General features: G+C 45.3%; 1 protein-coding gene across 1 annotated transcript in view; it reads left to right on the forward strand.

Annotated features, from left to right (window-relative positions):
* Positions 1-5,282, forward strand: part of PIH1D2 (PIH1 domain containing 2) — a 58,257-nt gene extending 52,975 nt beyond the window's left edge. The window contains exons 5-6 of the mRNA XM_082274167.1: positions 300-592; positions 4,958-5,282. Coding sequence (XP_082130293.1) covers positions 300-592; positions 4,958-5,107 — 443 coding nt within the window. The 3' untranslated portion in view covers positions 5,108-5,282. The remainder of the gene's footprint in view (positions 1-299; positions 593-4,957) is intronic.
* The last annotated feature ends 14,700 nt before the right edge of the window (positions 5,283-19,982 follow it).

Below are 19,982 nucleotides of genomic sequence, written 5' to 3' on the forward strand. Positions count from 1 at the left end.
TTGGGGAAACAGAAGGCTTACCTTTTGCCATGTGTGCCTGAACTGTTGTAGATCACTTTCCAGACAATCCACAAGTGTTGCAGATCTGAGAACAATGTGATAAATCAATTTCTAAAAAGGCACATATGTTTTTTTTTTACTCTAAACAGGCAAGTAATGTACTCTGTAGCCATCCTAAAAATGTGCTTATTCACCTCTGAATCATCATGATATCTCACAGAGACATCATACACATCGATGATATTTGATAAGTATCAGTATATGTGGGAGAATATTCTCGGTGTGATTTTGTTTTTTAGCTCCTAATATGTCATTACTGGAACAGTTAAAAAACATTTCGGTATCAGAAGAAGCGAAAGAAGAACCAAGTCCACGCATCCAAATAAAGAAGGAGAGTGATCCCCAGCCTGGGAAAGCAGGTCTTATAGAGGTGATCTCTAGTACAGAGCTGAATGAGGAAGATCTGCTCACAACTCCCCAACATGAGCTGTCTATTATTAACAACCTGTCCAGGAAACCACAGAAAATAATCCTGAGAGCTGCATTACATGGAGTCCGCTCGGTTTCTGAGTGTGATCTAAGTGTGTCCAAGGTAACATGATATAACTTATATAATAAAAAAAAAAATCATCCGCTTACACTCAAAGTGAAAGAAAAGCCAAAGTCTAACTATTCTTAAAAAGTTTCCTACCCTCTTCTCTGACCAAACTTGCCTAACCTGTATAAAATATGTGTATGTTTACCTATTGTAATCTGCTCTGGACAAGTCATATGATCCTGCAGCTCTCCTATGTCAGTCAGCAGCTGCTGCAAGAGAGAGGAGGGAGCGACGACATTGATTGGGCCATGGGAGTCTAAAGGTGACATCAAGGCGCCCGGATCACGTGACCGGAGCAGAATAAAAAAATGGGTGTGTGTATACACATCTTTTTATATAAGTTATGCAGGATAGGTAAGAGGAGAGGGGAGGGAGTATTTTTAAAGGATAAGTTTATCTTTGGGGAAAATGTTACATGTTCCACCTATTTTTAGGGTGGAGCATGTAATATGTTCCCATGCCTGCAGCTCTCCACCCGTTCCCCCTCCTCCCTGTAACAGCGGGCCAGGGATCTTCTCCAGCAACACGTCATTTATTCACAGAGTTCTGTGAATAAATAGACTACAAGTGCCAACAGCCTTTGCGGCTGATGACTTGTAGTTCTCAATGAACTACGGCTGCATTGGAGAGCATCCTTGTACATCATTAAATCTTCTTGAACTGAAATACTGCCTATCTGTATCGTGCGCTGATGGTCTGCAGGAGCCTGACATTGCACCTGCAATCTGCTGATCGCAGGTGCAATGCTTTACAACAGGGATCTTCAAACTTGGCCCTCCAGCTGTTGTGGAACTACACATCCCATGAGGCATTGCAAAACTGACATTCACAGACATGACTAGGCATGATGGGAATTGTAGTTCCTGAACAACTGGAGGGCCATAGTTTGGAGACACTTGCTTTACAGGCTCCTAAGAAAAAATAATGATATATGCACATTTTTTTACCTGAAAAAGAAAGTGCATTTTTTATTTTTTTAAAAGATGAACCTACCTTTTCAAGTGATACTAAACACACACTGTTTAATTTACATTGTCCCTTCTATTTCTGTGTGAATGATGGCTCTGTAATTATTTTATTAAAAAATAAGTAAAAAAACCGTACCTTTTTCCTAATCAATATACAGCAGTCACATGACCCAGATCTTTCCCAGCCTGTCTGCAGGGAAACAAACAGGAGGAGCTTCTAGTCTACTGCTGGTGGTCACATGTTAAAAAAATAAAGTAAATAAATAACAGTCTTTTGGAATACAGAGTAAAAAAAAATATTATCAATAAACTGTTCTACATTGTCATACAAATATGGTGTGGGCGGATTTGTGCGAGTTACAGGCTGTGTCACACTCCATTAAACAATGCAACTTTCTTTAGATTTTTTCCTTTAGATTTACCAAAACCATAATATGAGGTCAAACCTAAACACTTTCAATTTGTATGCAATCAGGCAGGCTTTTGCACTACATAGCTGGAGGTAAATCTAAAGCCCCGTACACACGTACCGATCGTCGGCCGACCGACCGACCGGCCGTCTTTTGTCCCCGGGCTGTCGTGTCCGCAGAAAAGTGCAAAAGACTGCACACGAATTTTGTCCGCCGACTGCAGAAGTGATGTCATGTGATGGTTAACTTTCCCTGTGTTTTTTCTTTTCTGAGCATGCCCAGTCTTGCAAATCTGCTGTCTGTCGGCCGAATGCTGTATTGACTGGCGAACAATCGGCCGCTCTGGTGTCGGCATACAAAAATTTTAATGCTTGCACGACAGATTCTTTTCGGCCGAAAGTGCGCTGTCGGCTGTCGGAAGCATCATACTAACAAGCCGAAAATCGGCCGATCGGTCGTCGGCCGAATCTTTTCGGCCGACAATCTGCACGTGTGTACGGGGCATAAGACTAAATGTACACGGGACGTTTGCAAACCTCCATTGAACGCTGGAACTTAACAGCTATGTAAACGACATTTAAAACGTCCGATGTGTCGCGTTTGCATGCTGCGTTTATCGGCGTTTGCGCTCAGATCCGTTTTCATAGGTAAAAAAATCCTTCCCCTTTTAAATAGTAAAAACGCAAGCGCTAAACGCGGGTGGCCACGTTTGATTGCGTTTGGCATTTGAAACGCCAGTAAACGCACGGTCTGAACATCCTGAACGCAAATAATTGCTTTCCAAAAAGCGACACTGAACTCAACTGCCTCTAAATGACTGTAAACGGCTCAGTGTACATGGACAGATAAGATAACAGAGGAGAGTTCAGGGGCTGCTGAAAAAAACGCCTAACTGCTCCTAAACGTCCGTTTATCAGCAGCAGTGTACATGAGGCCTAAAGGAAATCAAACAACAAAAGTTGTATAGTGTGTATCCAGCTTTAGGCAGGTGTGCATCTGACTTCTGTCCAAAGCTTTAACGCGACTCTTCACAGAAATACTCAGAAGAATTGTTCCATGCAGTGTAAAGCTGGATAAACACTATACAACTTTCTTTAGATTTACCAAAACCATATAATATCAGATCAAACCTAAACACTTTCAATGTGTATGCAATCAGGCAGACTCTTGCACTACATAGTTGAAGGTAAAGCCCCATACACACACGCAGATCGTCGTCATACAAATGTTCGTCTTTTCTCCCCGGGATGTCGGTGTCTGTTGAAAAGTGCAAAGACAGCACAAGGACAGCACAAGAATTTTGTCCGCAGACTTCAACTGACTGCAGAAGTGATGTCATGTAATGGTTAACTTTCCCTGTGTTTTTTATTTTCTGAGCATGCCCAGTCTTGCAAATCTGCGGTCTGTCGGCTGATTTCTGTACTGACAGGCGAACAATCGTCCGTTCTGGTGTCTGCAGACAAAAATTTTCATGTTTGCAAGAAAGACTCTTGTCCGCAGATTGTGTGCAGACAGCTGTCGGAGGCACCATACTAACACGCGTACAATCGGCAGATCTTTCGTCCGCCGACGTTTGTATGACGACGATCTGCGTGTGTGTATGGGGCTTAAATCTAAAGGAAATCAAACAACAAAAGTTGTATAGTGTGTATCCAGCTTAAAACTGGATACACACTACACAATTATCTTTCATTTTTTTTCCTTTAGATTTACCAAAACCTTATAGTATGAGGTCAGACCTAAACACTTTCAATTAATATGCAATCAGGCAGGTTCTTGCACTACATAGGTGAAGGTCAATCTAAAGGAAATCTACCAACAAAAGTTGTATAATGTGTATCCAGCTTACACAGACAGACACCTAATCTAAACTCTGCTGTCTTCAAATGATACAGCCCCTGTCAAAGTATTTTGGCATTTAAAGTTAAATCCTTGTGTAAAAAAAATAAATGAATAAATGCACCCGTATTTCAAAAAGCCAAAAATGTGCATTTATTATTTTTCTCTGCATTTGAGCCTGCAAAGCAATACAATCATGATCAGTGGATTACAGGTGCAATGCTTCGGCTGCTGCAGACTATTCCAACTCCGATCCATACTCAGGTACAGACCTTCAGCTATGGAGCTGGAGAGAATATCAATATGTGATGATGGCACTGAACATGAGATCTATTGAGAAACACAGTCCCTCTGCTGCGGTGACAGATGGGACTTGTAGTATTTTTTATTTATAACTCTCTGTGAATGAACGACAAGGTCGTGTGGGCACAGTCACACACATCCATGGCAAATTCAAATCTGACAACAGGGGTCAGTGGGCAGAAGTACCCCTGGATTCTGTAAGAGGGGTGCTGTAGCCTCTGACCATGTTTCATGTTGACCTATATATTTGGGTGTAACATGAAACATGGTCTGAAAGGTGGGTTGAGTGCTTTTTTCCCCCAAGATATTATTTTTTATTGAGTTTTCAAGGTTTTGTACAAAAAAGCACACACAAAAAGAACAAACCATAATAAAGAAAAGTTAACGAATATTACGGGTGCTACCATAAAAAGGGTCAGAATAGAACATCACATGGTAACAGATACAGCAAGTTTAACATCTTGGATCTAGAGAGGTTAGCGTAAGCATGGAGTTCGCTTTTAACCATTCTGGGATTGTCCAATATCTGCAATCCCCTGTATTATTCAAAGGTCCCTTCCATCGACCCTACATTACTAATTATTTCTTCTGGTGGGAGGAACCACAGCATGTGACAGGGGAAGCAGGCATTTGATACCCCCCGAAGTGTTAAATGCTGAAGACTAAGCCAGACGTTTTAACACTCAAGTCAGCGTTGACTCCCCACCCACTGAAGAGGTAAGTATCTATAGTCTTCAATTGCAGGGAGAAACTGTTCTGAATATTTTGGTCTACTTGAGTCTATTCTGAAATAAATCTTTACAGTTATATGAAATAAATCCCTTCTGTTTGTGTTTTAGGATGATTTAATGCTTGAAGTGCCTGGAAAGTATCGACTGCTCTTAAACCTTCCTGTGTTGGTCAATGAGGATTCAACCACTGCCACGTTCAACAAAGCAAATAACACTTTGATGGTTACAATGTTAGTAGCAGACAATCAAGGAGTATAATGAGATAGTCTTCTAGCGCCACCCAGTGCACAGTTCATATCTGTGTGCAGCAAATATGGAGGAACAGGAAGAAGCTCTGTGCCGTTCTAGCTTTCTACGAATGTCTGCAGATTTAGGCACTAATGTATAACAGAGGACGTTATGTCACACAAGGCAAATTCTTTGGTTTGCAAACTTTTTTACCCCAACACACATTTTTTTTCTTCAAAGGGAGGAAAACCAAAACTTTTTTTTATATACAGGCAGTCTCTGGCTTAGAAACAAGATAGGTTCTTTAGGTTTGTCCTTAAGTTGAATTTGTATGCAAGTTGGAACAGGTACATTTCTTAAGTGTAACTCCAGCTAAAAAAATATTTTTACATTTTGGATAGCACAGGGAAATGATAACTGGCCATGTAGTGATATGGGATTGCTGAAAGGTCCGCCGAACAGTAGGTGGCAGCATAAGGTGAACAGCAAGATGGCCACCTGGCTGGTACCAGCAAGACAACGCGCTGCCACCGCTCTAAAGTACAAGTCCTATGTAAGTCGGATGTTTGTAACTCTGGGTCTGCCTGTAGTGAAGAAGTACTAGAACCTTTAGAACCTTATCAGTTTCTTTTTTGTAAATTCTTAATTTAAGACAGAGATATCACAGCAGACAAATCACATGTATTGTAAGCTTTTAGAAAAACAGTTGTACACTGAACAAGATTAAATTGTAAACAGCAAACTACAATAAACAGCTTTACATGGCATAGTGTCTGGTGTGTTTTGAAAGATGTGAGATGCACATCCATGTTCCTTTTTCAGGATAACATATGCTCAAAGGGAGAATGCACATGTGCGTGGGATTCAAGATTGCAGCTTGACCTTGGAACCATGCACCTGGCCGGCCACTTTTTGCTTAGTTCAGGACCCCTGATCACAGTGTGGTAAGCAGGAAGTTCGGCCCCTCTCCTCCTTCCCCCGCCGCCGGGCCATTCACAAAGCACAGCGCAAGGCTTCACAGCCAGTTTCCCTTAGTGGAGATGGAGGCAGCAGCACCCACGAGGCGACTGAAAAATCAGCTGGGGTGAAGACACCGCTGGATTCGTGGACAGGTAAGTGTCCTAATATTAAAAGTCAGCAGCTACAGCTTTTGTTGCTGCTGACTTTAATTTTTTTGTGATGGAGCCTGCAGCTCCATTTTAAGGTACATCTATAAGGCCCTTTTGCTGCCAGAGCTGATTTGTCTTTTTAGCACACGTCTTCATCAAAATCATTTTAGGACTGAAGATTATGTAAAAAAAACAGCAAACATTATATATATTCTGAAACACCCACCCTGAAGAATAAAATAGTGGTAGTCCAACATTTATGAAACACAAAATTTCAGTACAAAATACACAACTTTAATTTAGGGCACATAAAGGCAAAATATTACCCAATTTTTGTCAAAATACAAAAATGAGGTTGTGGTAAGTAGTTACCCCAACATGTCAAACCTTAAAATTGAATGCACCCCTGAGACAGTGACAAAATTTGTAAATAATGGGACTATGTCGTGTGTGGCAATATGTACTGTAAGTATGTGCAATGTATCTTTTTGCACATAGGTATCTTTTTGACATGTGCATTTGTTCGTATGTGTGTGTATGCAGGGGTGGAGGGTACTCAGATTTGAGTACAAACGCTGTACTGCACCCTCCGCCACCTCTCCAGACTGTAACCTTCCGCCACCCGGCTACAGCTTCAAACTCCTCAGCACAGTAAAAAATCACTCTGCTGGGGAAAGTCTGCTGGCTGGGACATTAGACAGGGCAGCGGGATCGCGGTACAGGCTTTATCTGAGCACTGAAAATAAAAAAAAATAAGTCCTCTGTCTACTCCTGGGCCCCTCTGCTGGACTAATGGAACCCAAGGATCATGATTTAAGTCCTGGCAAGCCTTGGAGCCTGGCTCATGAGGTCATCTATGTAAAAATGGATTTTTGTAAGAACTTACCGTAAAATTCTTTTCTCTTAAGCTCATTGACAGACGTAGTCTTCTTGATTCTCAAGAGCTGGGTTATGTTGTCTCCGCAGGAGTAGGACTAGGCAGAATGACAAAACGTTCTGGCTCCACCCTAGGGGCAGTCCCTGAGGGTATATCCTCCCTCTCTCTGCTACAGGGAATCAGTTCTGTTTAAAGCAGTACAGAGAATTTAACCCAACCCAACTCAATGATAGAGGGGCGGGTACTACGTCTGTCAATGAGCTTAAGAGAAAAGGATTTTACGGTAAGTTCTTACAAAAATCCATTTTTCTCTATCGCTCATTGACAGACGTAGTCTTCTTGATTCTCAAGAGCTGGGACATCCAGAAGCAGTGCCACAAATGAGGGGTGGGATTGACAAAATCAAATCCAATCTAGAAGGCCCAACCGGTGCCAAACTAGAAGTTTTAAAGGCTCATTATAAACAAAGAATGAGGCTAAAGAAAAAATTTTCCAACGGAAAAAAACCCTCGAGGTAGACCACTGGTCTCCTCAAATTGCGGCCTGCAAAACCTTGCGGCCAAATGAGGCATCAGACGATGCCATTACATCAACTTTATAATGTTTAGAGAAGGTATGCACCGACGACCAGGTAGCCGCCTTGCACACCTGGACCACTGACGCCTGATGGCGAAAGGCCCATGACGCACTAAGTGCCCGAGTGGAGTGCGCCTTAACAGGGAACGGGGGCTCCCGACCCTTAATAGAATAAGCCTGCACTACCGTCTGTCTGATCCATCTGGAAATGGTCGCGGCAGATGCAGGCAACCCCTTTTTGGGTCCATCTGGGATCACAAAAAGTGAATCCGTCTTGCGAAACGAGTCTGTCGTTTTCAAGTATACCCTGATCGCCCGGACCACATCCAAGGAGTGCAAAGCAAATTCCCGAGGATGACTGGGCTTAGGACACAGGGAAGGTAATACAATTTCTTCATTCAGATGAAATTCTGAAACCACTTTTGGTAGGAAGGATGGATTCGGACGAAGAACCACCTTATCTCTATGAACCACCAGATATGGTGAACGACAAGATAATGCGGCCAGTTCTGACACCCTGCGTGCAGAAGTAATAGCCACCAAGAAGGCCACCTTCTGGGACAACGTGGGTAGAGGAATCTCCCTAATATCTTCAAAGGGAGGTTTCTGAAGAACCGACAACACTAAATTAAGATCCCAGGGGGGTAACGGCGCGTGCACTGGCGGAGCCAGATGTCGCACCCCCTGGATGAAATTCCGCACCAAGGAATGAGTAGCCAAAGGCTTCTGAAAGAAGATGGCTAATGCTGAGACCTGACCCTTGATAGTACTCAAGGCCAGTTTCTGCTCAACCCCTTGTTGCAGAAAAGCCAATATTCGACTAATCGAATAAGACCGAGGACGGAACCCCAAAGGTTCACACCATGCAATGTAGGACTTCCATGTGCGATGATAAATCTTTCTGGAAGTCGCTTTCCTTGCTTCAACTAGAGTAGGAATAACTGAAGCTGACAAACCTTTGTCCTTCAGCACCTGGGTCTCAATAGCCAGGCCGTTAAAGCCAGCGATCGTAAAGCAGGATGGAAGATCGGTCCCTGAGACAGTAGATCCTCCTTGAGAGGAAGTCTCCATGGGACGTCCGCCACCAGTCTGACCATGTCGGCGTACCAAGCTCGACGAGGCCAGTCCGGAGCTACCAGGATTACTGGGATTCCTTCCTCCTCTACCCTGCGAAGAAGTCTTGGCAGTAACGCGAGAGGAGGGAAGGCATATATTAGCTGGTATTGCCCCCACGGGGCGATCAGTGCGTCTGCGGTTTCTGCTAGAGGATCGCGGGAGCGAGCCACGAATCTCTGAACTTTCCTGTTGAATCGTGATGCCAACAGATCCACATCCGGGGTGCCCCACCGTAGGCACAACTGGTGGAAAACGTCTGGATGGAGGGACCATTCCCCCTGATCCAGGGTCTGACGGCTGAGATAATCTGCCTGCCAATTCTCCACCCCCGGAATGAACACCGCAGAGATTGCTGGAACAAATCGTTCCGCCCAGCGAAGAATGCAAGCCACTTCTTTGGCCGCTCGGACACTCTTGGTGCCCCCCTGATGATTGACATAAGCCACGGCCGTGGCATTGTCCGACTGGATCCGAACCGGGCTGCCCTGGAGCTGCTCGGTCCAGTGAATCAGACAAAGTCTGATCGCTCTCAGTTCCAATACATTTATCGGTAACCTGGATTCTTCCGGGGACCAAAGTCCCTGGACAGATAACTGACCGAGAATTCCTCCCCATCCGGATAGACTGGCATCCGTGGTCACTATCGTCCAATATATTGGCAGAAATGACTTTCCCTGGCTGAGCATTGGAGACCGAAGCCACCAAACCAGAGACTCTCTGGTCTGTTTGCTCAATCGTATCTGATTGTCCAGGGATTCCGGATTCCGATTCCATCTGAGAAGAATCTCTTGCTGAAGAATTCGGGTATGGGACTGGGCAAATGGGACTGCTTCGAATGAAGCCACCATCAACCCCAGAACCCTCATGCACGTCCGAAGGGAAGACCAGCTGTTGGACAGTAACAACTGGACTGCTGATTGAATCTTTCGAAGTTTCCCTACCGGAAGGAAAACTCTCGTCCTGACTGTGTCTAGAATTAGACCCAGATATTCGAGCCTCTGGGTGGGAACCAGAAATGACTTTTGCTGGTTCACCAGCCACCCGAATTCCTGTAAAGAAATCATAGTAATTTCTATGTTTTGTAGCAAGGTCTGAGGAGACTCTGCATGAAGCAGAAGATCGTCTAGGTAACCTAGAATCGATATACCTCTTTGGCGCAGAAGTGCCAACATTGAGGCCAACACCTTCGTGAAGACCCGCGGAGCCGTGGCGAGACCGAAAGGTAACGCCACAAACTGATAGTGGTTCTCCTCTACGGAAAAGCGTAGAAAACGCTGATGTCCTGCGAAAATGGGAATGTGAAGATAGGCGTCCTTGATGTCTATGGACGCTAGGACATCCCCTGGATGCAGGAAGGCTGCTACCGTGCGAATGGACTCCATTCTGAATCTTCTTATGTTGACGAAAGAATTGAGTGCCCTTACGTCCAGAATTGGACGCACTTTGCCCTCTTTCCTGGGTATTGTAAACAGGTTTGAATAAAACCCTTGAAACCGTTCTGTCCAAGGAACGTGGACTACCACTCCTTGTTGTAGTAAATCTGTGACTGCTCTCCGCAGATCTTCTAAACGATCTGCGGATAGACGGATATTGGAAGGGAAGAATCGCGCCGGTGGGAGAGATCGAAACTCGATCTTGTACCCTGACCTTATGACTTCGCAAACCCATTTGTCCGGGATTCTGGAAAGCCATGGATCCGGGAACCGGCGAAGACGTCCCCCCACCCCAGTTATGGGTGGGGGCGCACCTTCAGGCTTTGGATGGTTTATCTTCAGGTCTGGAGGGGGCGGGCTTTTGCTTGCCCGACCAACGACCCCTGACGCCTCCTGCAGGAGCTTTGGAGGACTTAGTTTTTTCACCCGCTGGACGAAAAAACCTCTTGTGAGCAGAAAAAGAAGGCCCTCGTCTTTGACAAGTTCCTCTACCTTTAAAATTTTGCGGTAAAAAGGTGCTTTTTCCACCGGTGAGATCCTTAATGATCTCATCTAAGTTGGCTCCAAATAGACGCTCTCCTGAAAAGGGGATATTAGCCAATGCTTTTTTGGAACCTTGGTCGGCTAACCAACCTTTTAGCCACAGTGTACGCCTGAGAACCACTGCTGAGACTGATGCTCGCGCCATTAATGGAGTGGCGTCTAACGCCGCATCACATACAAATTGTAACCCCTGTATCATTTGTTCCAACAAATCTGATACCGCCTGAGGGACTTCTTCTAAGTCCCGGCGTAACCACTTGGTCCATTCAGTTACAGCCTGCGAAACCAGACCAATAGCAATTATTGGTCTGAAAGCCAATCAAGGAAAACATGGTGCGAGACATAGCTTCTATCTTGCGATCCACTGGATCTTTAAAAGACGGAGCGTCTTCTAAAGGAATAACCGTGGCTTTATTCAATCTAGCAATAGGTGAATCCACCACAGGTGGTTCTGTCCATTTCTTAATAAGGGTTTCCTCAAACGGATAACGCCTGTCAATGCGTTTAGAAATATTAAAAGTGCGTTTTGGCAGACGCCATTCTTCTTCGATTGGATTGCCAAAACATTTGGGCAATGGAAAAACCTTTGCCACTTTGATGCGCTTTTTAGTCCCAAAAGGGATCTCAGTTTCAGCTATTTCTGATGGAATACCCTGTAACCTTAAAGTCTCTTGAACAGATACAATGAGTGCGTTTACCAACGCTTCCTCTCGGGCTATGGCGGATGCCGAAACATCCTCCTCACTGTCTGAAGAGACAGGACCCGAGACACCAATACCAGATGAAGTACCTGCAACTGCAGAAATAGGCTCAGAGTCTGAATCCGAAGTTTCAGATAATAAGGGGTTAGGCGGGGGTCGCTTTCTTGCGCCCTGTCCCTGACAAGCCACTTCCACCCGGGACACAAAAGTTTCCATAATAGCTGACAAAGATTCAATTGTCAATGGGGTGCTGGAGGATCCCGCAGACCCCTCGAGGGGATCCGGAGGAGATACATGAGTGGCAGGGTCCATGTTAATACAGGACACCTTTGCCAGCAAAAACAAAAAAACTTTTTCTTTTTTTTTTTTTTTTTTTGTGTGTCTCCCCCTAGCGCAATAGCGCCCCTCAGAGTACCTGCTTCTCGATCCCAGAGAGAGAGAGAGGGACCCCCAAGGCTCACCAACCGATGCAGTGCAGTTTCCAACAAACTGCAGTCAGCGTCTGTCTTACACAGACTGGAAGGAGCTGTTTGCTTTTTCCCGGGCAGAAGGCGTGGCTCCGCCCCCTGTGTACGCCTTCCGGCGTTCCCAGCCCTCCACGAGGTAGCTGGGCTCACAAAACATGGCCGCCCCCATAGAAGAGACATAAGACTCCAAAAACATGGCGGCCGGCGTGACCTGAGGACATACATGCATTCGGTCTACGGCAAAATGGCGGCGGACCGCCGATATCGTCTTCCCAGCACATCCACCTGCACTCTGCTAAGAGGTGACATATGGATCTACAGAGATACACTGCACATAAGGTAGGATTATACCTCCTATGTCTGCTGTAATGTTACAGTCTGCTGGGTAGAGTGTTAGCTCTTGAACCAAGTCCACTTCCCACAAACACATGCTGTATTACAAGGGGGACTTGTAAGTATCAGATATATACTGACCATATATGGAGGGGCCCATAATATATACTGCCTCATAATGAGGAAAAAAAGGGAACGTTTACTCACCATACCGAACCGACAGGCACCCTCTCTTCACAATACCCTCTCCACCGGGGTGGGGGTTTGTGGACGCCTCGACTCTCTGGTACCTGGCGTCCAAGCGAGCTTTTAACTCGCAAAGTCAGTCCCTTTACTGGGACTCCGTCGCGGCCGACTCAGCGCACTGGTCTGCACGCGCTCTTAGGCAGAAACCGGGGTGACCACTGGATCTCAACATCCAGCCCGTCGCCCGGCCCCGCATACTTACTTGAATATGTCGCGGCCGACCAAGCGCAATGCCATGGTCTGCGCGCGCTCGTAGGCCGGCTGGGGTGACCACAAGTGTCGCCCAGTCCGGCATTTTTGCTTGAAGATCTCACAGGAAAAAAACACTGGAGAAAACTACCTAAAAAATGTCTTTTTCTTAAAGAAAAAAAGTCTTGCCAGGACCAAAAGATCCCAGCAAGGAACTTAGGTCCTTACTCCTGACTAGACAGAAAAAAACTGATTCCCTGTAGCAGAGAGAGGGAGGATATACCCTCAGGGACTGCCCCTAGGGTGGAGCCAGAACGTTTTGTCATTCTGCCTAGTCCTACTCCTGCGGAGACAACATAACCCAGCTCTTGAGAATCAAGAAGACTACGTCTGTCAATGAGCGATAGAGAAAAATGCTTGCATTCTTTAGATCAACAATAAAGGTGTCTGGGCCCCCTTCCTGAGCTGAAAGGGTCCAGACCTGGTACAGGAGGGTTGGTAGTACTGCCTTATCTGCAGCCCTGATTCTCAGCACTGCCATCCCTACACTTTCCTGTCAGCAGAATCAGTTGAAAGGGCTGAATAGACAGCCAGCAATGTCACCGGATGGGAAAGTTGTTTTGTGTGTGCATACAGTGGGTATAGTAATAACAAGTCGTGCTAAAGAATGATCAAACAATAATAAAATTGTGGCAAATAAAAAGATAGTCCATAGAGGCCTGATATTGTAAAGATAACTGTAGAGTGTCCGCGTAGATGGAAGTCTTACCAGAAATCGATAAAATTTGTGCCAATGAAAACACCAATTCCAAAGATTCAGCAAGGACTATACACGATCGATCTCACAGTCCAGAACGAACCCCCAGAAACAGAAAAAAACAGGCTGAATAATAATGTGAAGTGGTGTGAACAGATACTTCCACCGATAGGGCTGCAGCTTACCAGAAAGCTCTATCAAAAACGCTCATAAAGAAATCCAAGGATCCCAAGCATGCTAGAGCTGTAACACCATAAATCCTAAATGACCTTACCAGATGATGGTAAAAAGTAGGCAAATATCGATGGCTGGCGTGTACAGAGATGGAAAACCAGATCCCATGTGGCGGCAAATGGAGGCTCAGGATGCAGTGGACAATCCAAAGATGGAATAAAAGAGGTGGCGCCAATAGCATAAAATCCCACAAAATGTATTGAATTAAAAAGAATCACACTTACAATACATTGGTGAAGAATCGGCAAGGGAGAGGAAATGGCAGCCCCCGGCCGGACGGCTTCGCTCGCCCGTACTTCCTGGACGCTAGTGAGGGTGACGTCAGCATGCCGTGACCCGACGCGTTTCATCAGAGATGACGTTATCAAAAGGTACGTGCGGCGTGCTGACGCCACCTATTTATAACAGAAAAGGCGCTAAATCAATAACTGGAAGCTCTCAGTCAGCCATTTTTGAAATGGTAATGGGGACAGGAACTGGTATGGCGGGGACCGGAAATGCCCGATCATCCGATCAGCCATATATATTGATGTAAACAAATGTGCCATAAGCCGGAACTAATTGATCGGCCATCATATGAAATGGAAAAAATTTAATGGAAAAAATTACATACGGTACACCCAAAAGGGATCTATCCCAATTTGGCTGCAAAAACGGAAATACACTTTAATCATACAATACAGGACTGATATTAATAGTCCCCAGAATGTCACAAAGGAATGAATCAGATGGTGGGCACCAACAAGCCAACAACATAGCAAACAGGCTCAATGAAAAAACAAGGGTCAAACTCTTGAGTGCTGCTAAAAGAACCTTGTGTCTAAGGCCCCTTTCACACAGGCGGACCGTTCAGATCCGCCTGTTCGTTTTTTTGGCGGATCTGAACGGTCCCCCCAAGCATCTCTATGGGGCATCGGATGTCAGCGGAGACATGTCCGCTGACATCCGATCCGATCCGTCAAATCTGGACGGATGGAAACCCTATTTTCCATCCGTCCAGCGGATCGGATGAGAACAAACCGACGGTCTGTTCCAATCCGATTCCCCCATAGAGATATATGGGGCTATGACAGCTGTGTCTCCACACACAGTGCGGATAATTTCCCCGCTGAGAAAAGCGGAGTCCGTTTGACGGACACAGTGTGTGAAAGAGCCTTAAAGGCTGCATCCGCAGAGGCTTGAAAATCCCCCTGGTAGAACTTGGGAAAGGTATGAACCAAAGACCAGGTGGTGCCATTCCAAAACTGGGCAACAGAAGCTTGATGTCGGTAAGCCTAAGAAATGCCAACTGATCTAGTGGAGTGAGCTGCACATTGAGGTAGTTGGGGTACCTCATCATTGAGCTCATGAACCCAAAGGATGAGTTGTCTTATTAACCTAGCAATGGTGGACTTAGAAACAGGGTGTCCCCTACAATATCCAATAGGCAATAGAAAAAGCGTCTGCGTTCCAAGGCTGTTGCTGTCAGATAGACCCTGACAGCTCTGACCATGTCCACACAATAGAGAACAATTTCTCTGCAATGCTTTGGAGAAGTGCACAAAGAAGGCATGACAATGTCAGCATTAAGGTGGAAGACTGAGACCCCCTTTGGTGGGAAGGAGGTTCTTGGAAATTACACTTTATCCTTGTGAAAAATCAGGGAATGCTCTTTGCATGATATCACTAGTCACTAGAGAAACAAGTCTGACAGCTGTGATAACCACCAAGGTGGTCACTTTAAGCCTGGGTTTAAGCCTGGGTTCACACATATGCGGTCAGACATCACATGTGACTCACATCGCATTGCTGTGCAGATCACATGCGATGTCTGTGCAAATGCAAATTCAGCCATACAGTTGTATGGCTGAACTCGCATTGGATTCGCACAAAAAAGGTGCAGGAATCTTTTTTTCTCCCACACTGGATTCGGATCGCATGGGTGTTCACACCCATGCGATCTGATTCCTGTCCAAATTCATCTGGGAACCGATCTGGGGGTGTCATTAACTGCTTTCTGACTGCCCGCTGCAGCTATACTGCGGCAGGCTGGCTCGGCTGCGCGAATCGACATATGGGTAAGGTGGTTCGCGGGAGCAGTGCTGGGAGTGTGCCGGCAGTGGCATGCTCCTGCCCCCACTAGGCAGTGGGGATGCTGATCCACGGGGCCGGCAGCCGTGATTGTCGCCAGTCACCCACGATCGCTCCCCACTGAGAGAAAACAACGGTCAGCTGTTGTAAACACAGCAGGCCATTGTTCTCTCTGAAATGATCGGAGTGCCTGTGATCCTTCTATATAGGATCACAGGTCCACATGTCCCTCCCCCCATACAGATTGAAAACACCCCCTAGGCTCACACTTAACCCCTTCCCTGCCAGTGTTAATATTATAGTAACAGTGCATATTTTTAGCACTGATTACTGTAGTAATGTCACCAAAAGTGTGAAAAATGTCAGTTAGGGGTCCGATCTGTCTGCCGCAATGTCACAGTGACGCTAAAAATCACTGATCGCCGGCATCACTAGTAAAAAAAAAAAAAACAATTAATAAAAATAACATAAATCTTTCCCATAGTTTGTAGACGTGATAACTTTTGCGCAAACCAATCAAAATACACTTATTGCGATTTTATTTTACCAAAAATATCTAGCAGAATACAAATTGGCCTAAAAGGATGACATTTTTTTATTTTCAAATGTTTTTTTTTGGGGGGGGGGATGTTGTATAGCAGATTGTGAAAAAATATATATATTTTTTTTACAGAATTGTCACTGTTTTTTTTTTTTTTTTTTTTAATAGTGCAAAAAATAAAAAGGTGATCAAATACCACCAAAAGAAAGCTCTGTTTGTGGAGAAAAAAGGACATCAATTTTATTTTGGGTACAGCGTTGCACGACCGCGCAATTGTCAAAGTAACGCAGTGCGGAATCGCAAAAAATGGCCTGGTCATTAAGGGGGCAAATCCTTCCAGTCCAGAAGTGGTTAACTTTGTATTGGCGCCCCTAGCGGTTCGCAGAGGGCAGTGTGATCAGCCTCTGGGGGAGATGCGATGTGCGATGCAGGAACCTGCACTAGACAAGCCTGAACCTAGGCCAGTGTTTCTCAACTCCGGTCCTCAGGGCACACTAAGGCTACGTTCACATGTGGGCGTAGCGGATCGGAGGCAGAATCACTGCGATTCTGCCCGCAATCTGGAAATCATTGCAAATCGCGGGACGCCTGTGCGATGCCCGTGATTTGCAATGGCACCCAAATGCTGTGCGATGTTGCCGCGATTTCTGCCTGCCGAATCGCGGTAACATCACGCAAACAGAATCGCGGGACGCACAAAAGAAGATCTTGTACCTTTTTTGGGCATCATGCGACCCGCGATTCTGTTTGCGCAATGTTACCGCGATTCGGCTGGCGGAAATTGCGGGAACATCGCACAGCGTTTGGGGTGCCATTGCAAATCGCGGGCATCGCACAGGCATCCCCCGATTTGCAATGATTTCCGGATCGCGGGCAGAATTGCGGTGATTCTGCCCGCGATCCGCTACGCCCACATGTGAACGTAGCCTTATAGGCCAGATTTTAAGTATTGTAAATAAACGTGTGACGCTATCAATATTTATGGCATAAATTAGTTGCCATAAACAATGTGCATAAATGTTAATGAAGACAATACAAAAAGTCCATGTAATAGTCCTTAGATGAAAATTCAGTGAAAAAAACTTGTGTTGAGTAAAGAGAACCACAAGTCCCAGCATGCAGATGTTATCCATACTCCTCTCACAGCAAACAGGAAGAGGTCACCTGTGGATTAAGACACACCAAATAGCAGCTTACCGGATCACAATGGCCACCCAACTTAATGGAGAAGCCAATAGCGCTTAACAAGGGGTTAAAAAACCGCCAGGCGTCGATCTCAAGATATCATTACAGGAATACATTCACATGAAGGTGCATAGGAGGCACATAGCATGATAACGTTTTAAAACTTCAATCTAGTTTATCTTGGCCTGTTAGTGTGCTCTGAGGACCGGAGTTGAGAAACACTGGCCTAGGCTAAAGGGGAGGTCACCCAAGAGGAGTTTACCAATTGGTGCAAAGGGTAATTTCCGCAAGCACAGAGAACCAATCTAAGATTCCAAGGAAGAACTGGGTGCTGTAATGGGGGTCTGAGCCACGAGATATCTTGAATAAAAGGTTCTGACAAGGAAATGTAAAGCCAGAGGCTTCTGGAATAGGATGGTGAATACTGAAACCAGACCTTTAAGAGTATTGGGACACTGCTAGGCCCTGCCATTGTGTGAGTATAGGGAAAATCAGAATAGGGGGGTCACACTTGTGCAGAGTGCAGGGTTCCAGAGTGTTGTGACTGAGTGGTGAAAACTTGAGTATTTAGTGTTCTCTGGGTTTTGTAATTCTGGATCAGGATCCGGAGCTTCAAGACTTCAAAAAGATTTGGGTAGAAAGAAGTCTCTGATTCTGTGTCCAGGTCTTATTGGAGACCTGCGGGTTTTGAAAGTGTGCAGGTCTGCACTCAGGATAAACCATGCCTGGCCATAGTTCAGATCTACAGCTAAGAGGAAAGTGTGCCCCATCCAGAAATAGTTGTGTGCTCCCCATGTAGAGAGAGAAGAGGCAATCTATTCAAGAGACAGTACACCAGTCATTGGGAGAGATTCCTTGCCCACAGGACTGTGAGAGTCAGGACAGCTGAGTGAGTCTGGAAGACTGAGAAAGCTGCGGTGACTAGGCGAGTTCAGGGGACTGAGGGAGTCTGCGAGTCTTGCTGGCATATGAGAGCCCACGCTGCCAGGAATTCCAATAAAGAAAGGCCAGGTAATGGGCCTAGTATAGACAATAGTGAGAGGATAGTTAGTCTAATATCATTTTCATACCTGGGGGATAGCAATCAGGAATTCGGAGAGAAAATAAATTACATTCTTAAATCTGAATTCCAGGAATTCAACTCCTTTGTAAAAAATGAAGGCACAAGTTAAGTCCAATGAGGTGCATGATATCTCCTGGACTTACCTCTATTATTTATATCTTGTAGGTCTATAGTACTCCCGGAAGATGACTATCACTGTATTTCTGGTAGCCTAATGCTGATACTTCTGATCTCTGCATCTTCAAAAGTTGAGTCGCTGCAACTGCTATGCTCGCCCCTCCCCTCCTGCTGCCCATTCACAGAAGCCTTTGTATTATGCAAACATAATACAAAGGCTTCTGTGAATGGGCAGCAGAGGGGAGGGGCAGGCATAGCTGCTCTGTGTGCTTCTATCCTCACAGATCCCAGAGTGTCCCTCTTGCAGAGTAATAAACATGTCTGATGTAAAATAGAGAGAAGTCAGGAGATGTCATGCAAAGTGGCTCAATTCCTGGAATTCAGATTTAAAAAAAATGTCTATCACCTGTGCATTTAAAGCGGATTTGCAAAAAGCCCTTACTCTAACCTTTCCAAAGGGACACAGTAATGACTGAGAGAAACCCAGTATATTATCTGGGTGTGGTTTCCCTCGTGGATTGATTAGAATATAAAAGCTATGAAAAGAACAAATATACCTATATTCTGGACTGTGAATATTCTGGATGTAATTCTAAATCTTACAACTACTAATATTCACATGTTAAATGCTGGAGGTGGCCCAACTCAGGAAGGAAAGTTTAGAAAAAATAGACTAATCTTTGGATTACCCTACAGTAGCTCACAGAGGTTTGTGAGATTATTTAAACAGACTGATGTATCTATCAGTTAAAGTGTTACTAAACCCACAACAGTAAAAGCAGTCTGTATATGCAGTAAAGCATGCTTGTTATACCCACTGTAGAACCTAACCAGTTAATCCTGCGTGCTGTGTAAAAAGGCTGTTTGATCCTGTCTTCTCTGATCCATCCTTCTTCCACTGTCCCCAATCATTCTCCTGATAAGACTGAGCCTTTGGAGTCACTCTGCACATGTTTGGTGTCTATTGCTAGTTTTTTTTTTTTCTTGGGAGAGTGCATGTGATTAGCACAGGGCCAATCAGTACTGTCCAGGCTGTTTGATTCTGTATGTACAGATCCTCCTTTTCTTGCATTGTCCCCATGCCCTCCAGGCCATTTCATGTGGCCCTTGAACCTCTCCTGCAGCTGCTGCATCTTTCTCATCTCTGCCCCCACTTTGTCTCAGCAGATGGCAGCAGAGAGGACAGATCTCCTCTGCCAGATTCTGTGCTTCCCCCTGTAGCTGCAGAGAGGACCCCCCCAACTTAGCAGTTGGTAGCAGAGAGAAGGACACAACTCCACTTACAGATCCTGCACCTCTCTGTGCAGCTGCAGCACCCCCTCTCCACCTCCACTGGTCTTAGCATTCA

The sequence above is a fragment of the Pelophylax lessonae genome (assembly GCF_965119305.1).
Source record: "Pelophylax lessonae genome assembly, chromosome: 12".
Classification (NCBI taxonomy): domain Eukaryota; kingdom Metazoa; phylum Chordata; class Amphibia; order Anura; family Ranidae; genus Pelophylax; species Pelophylax lessonae.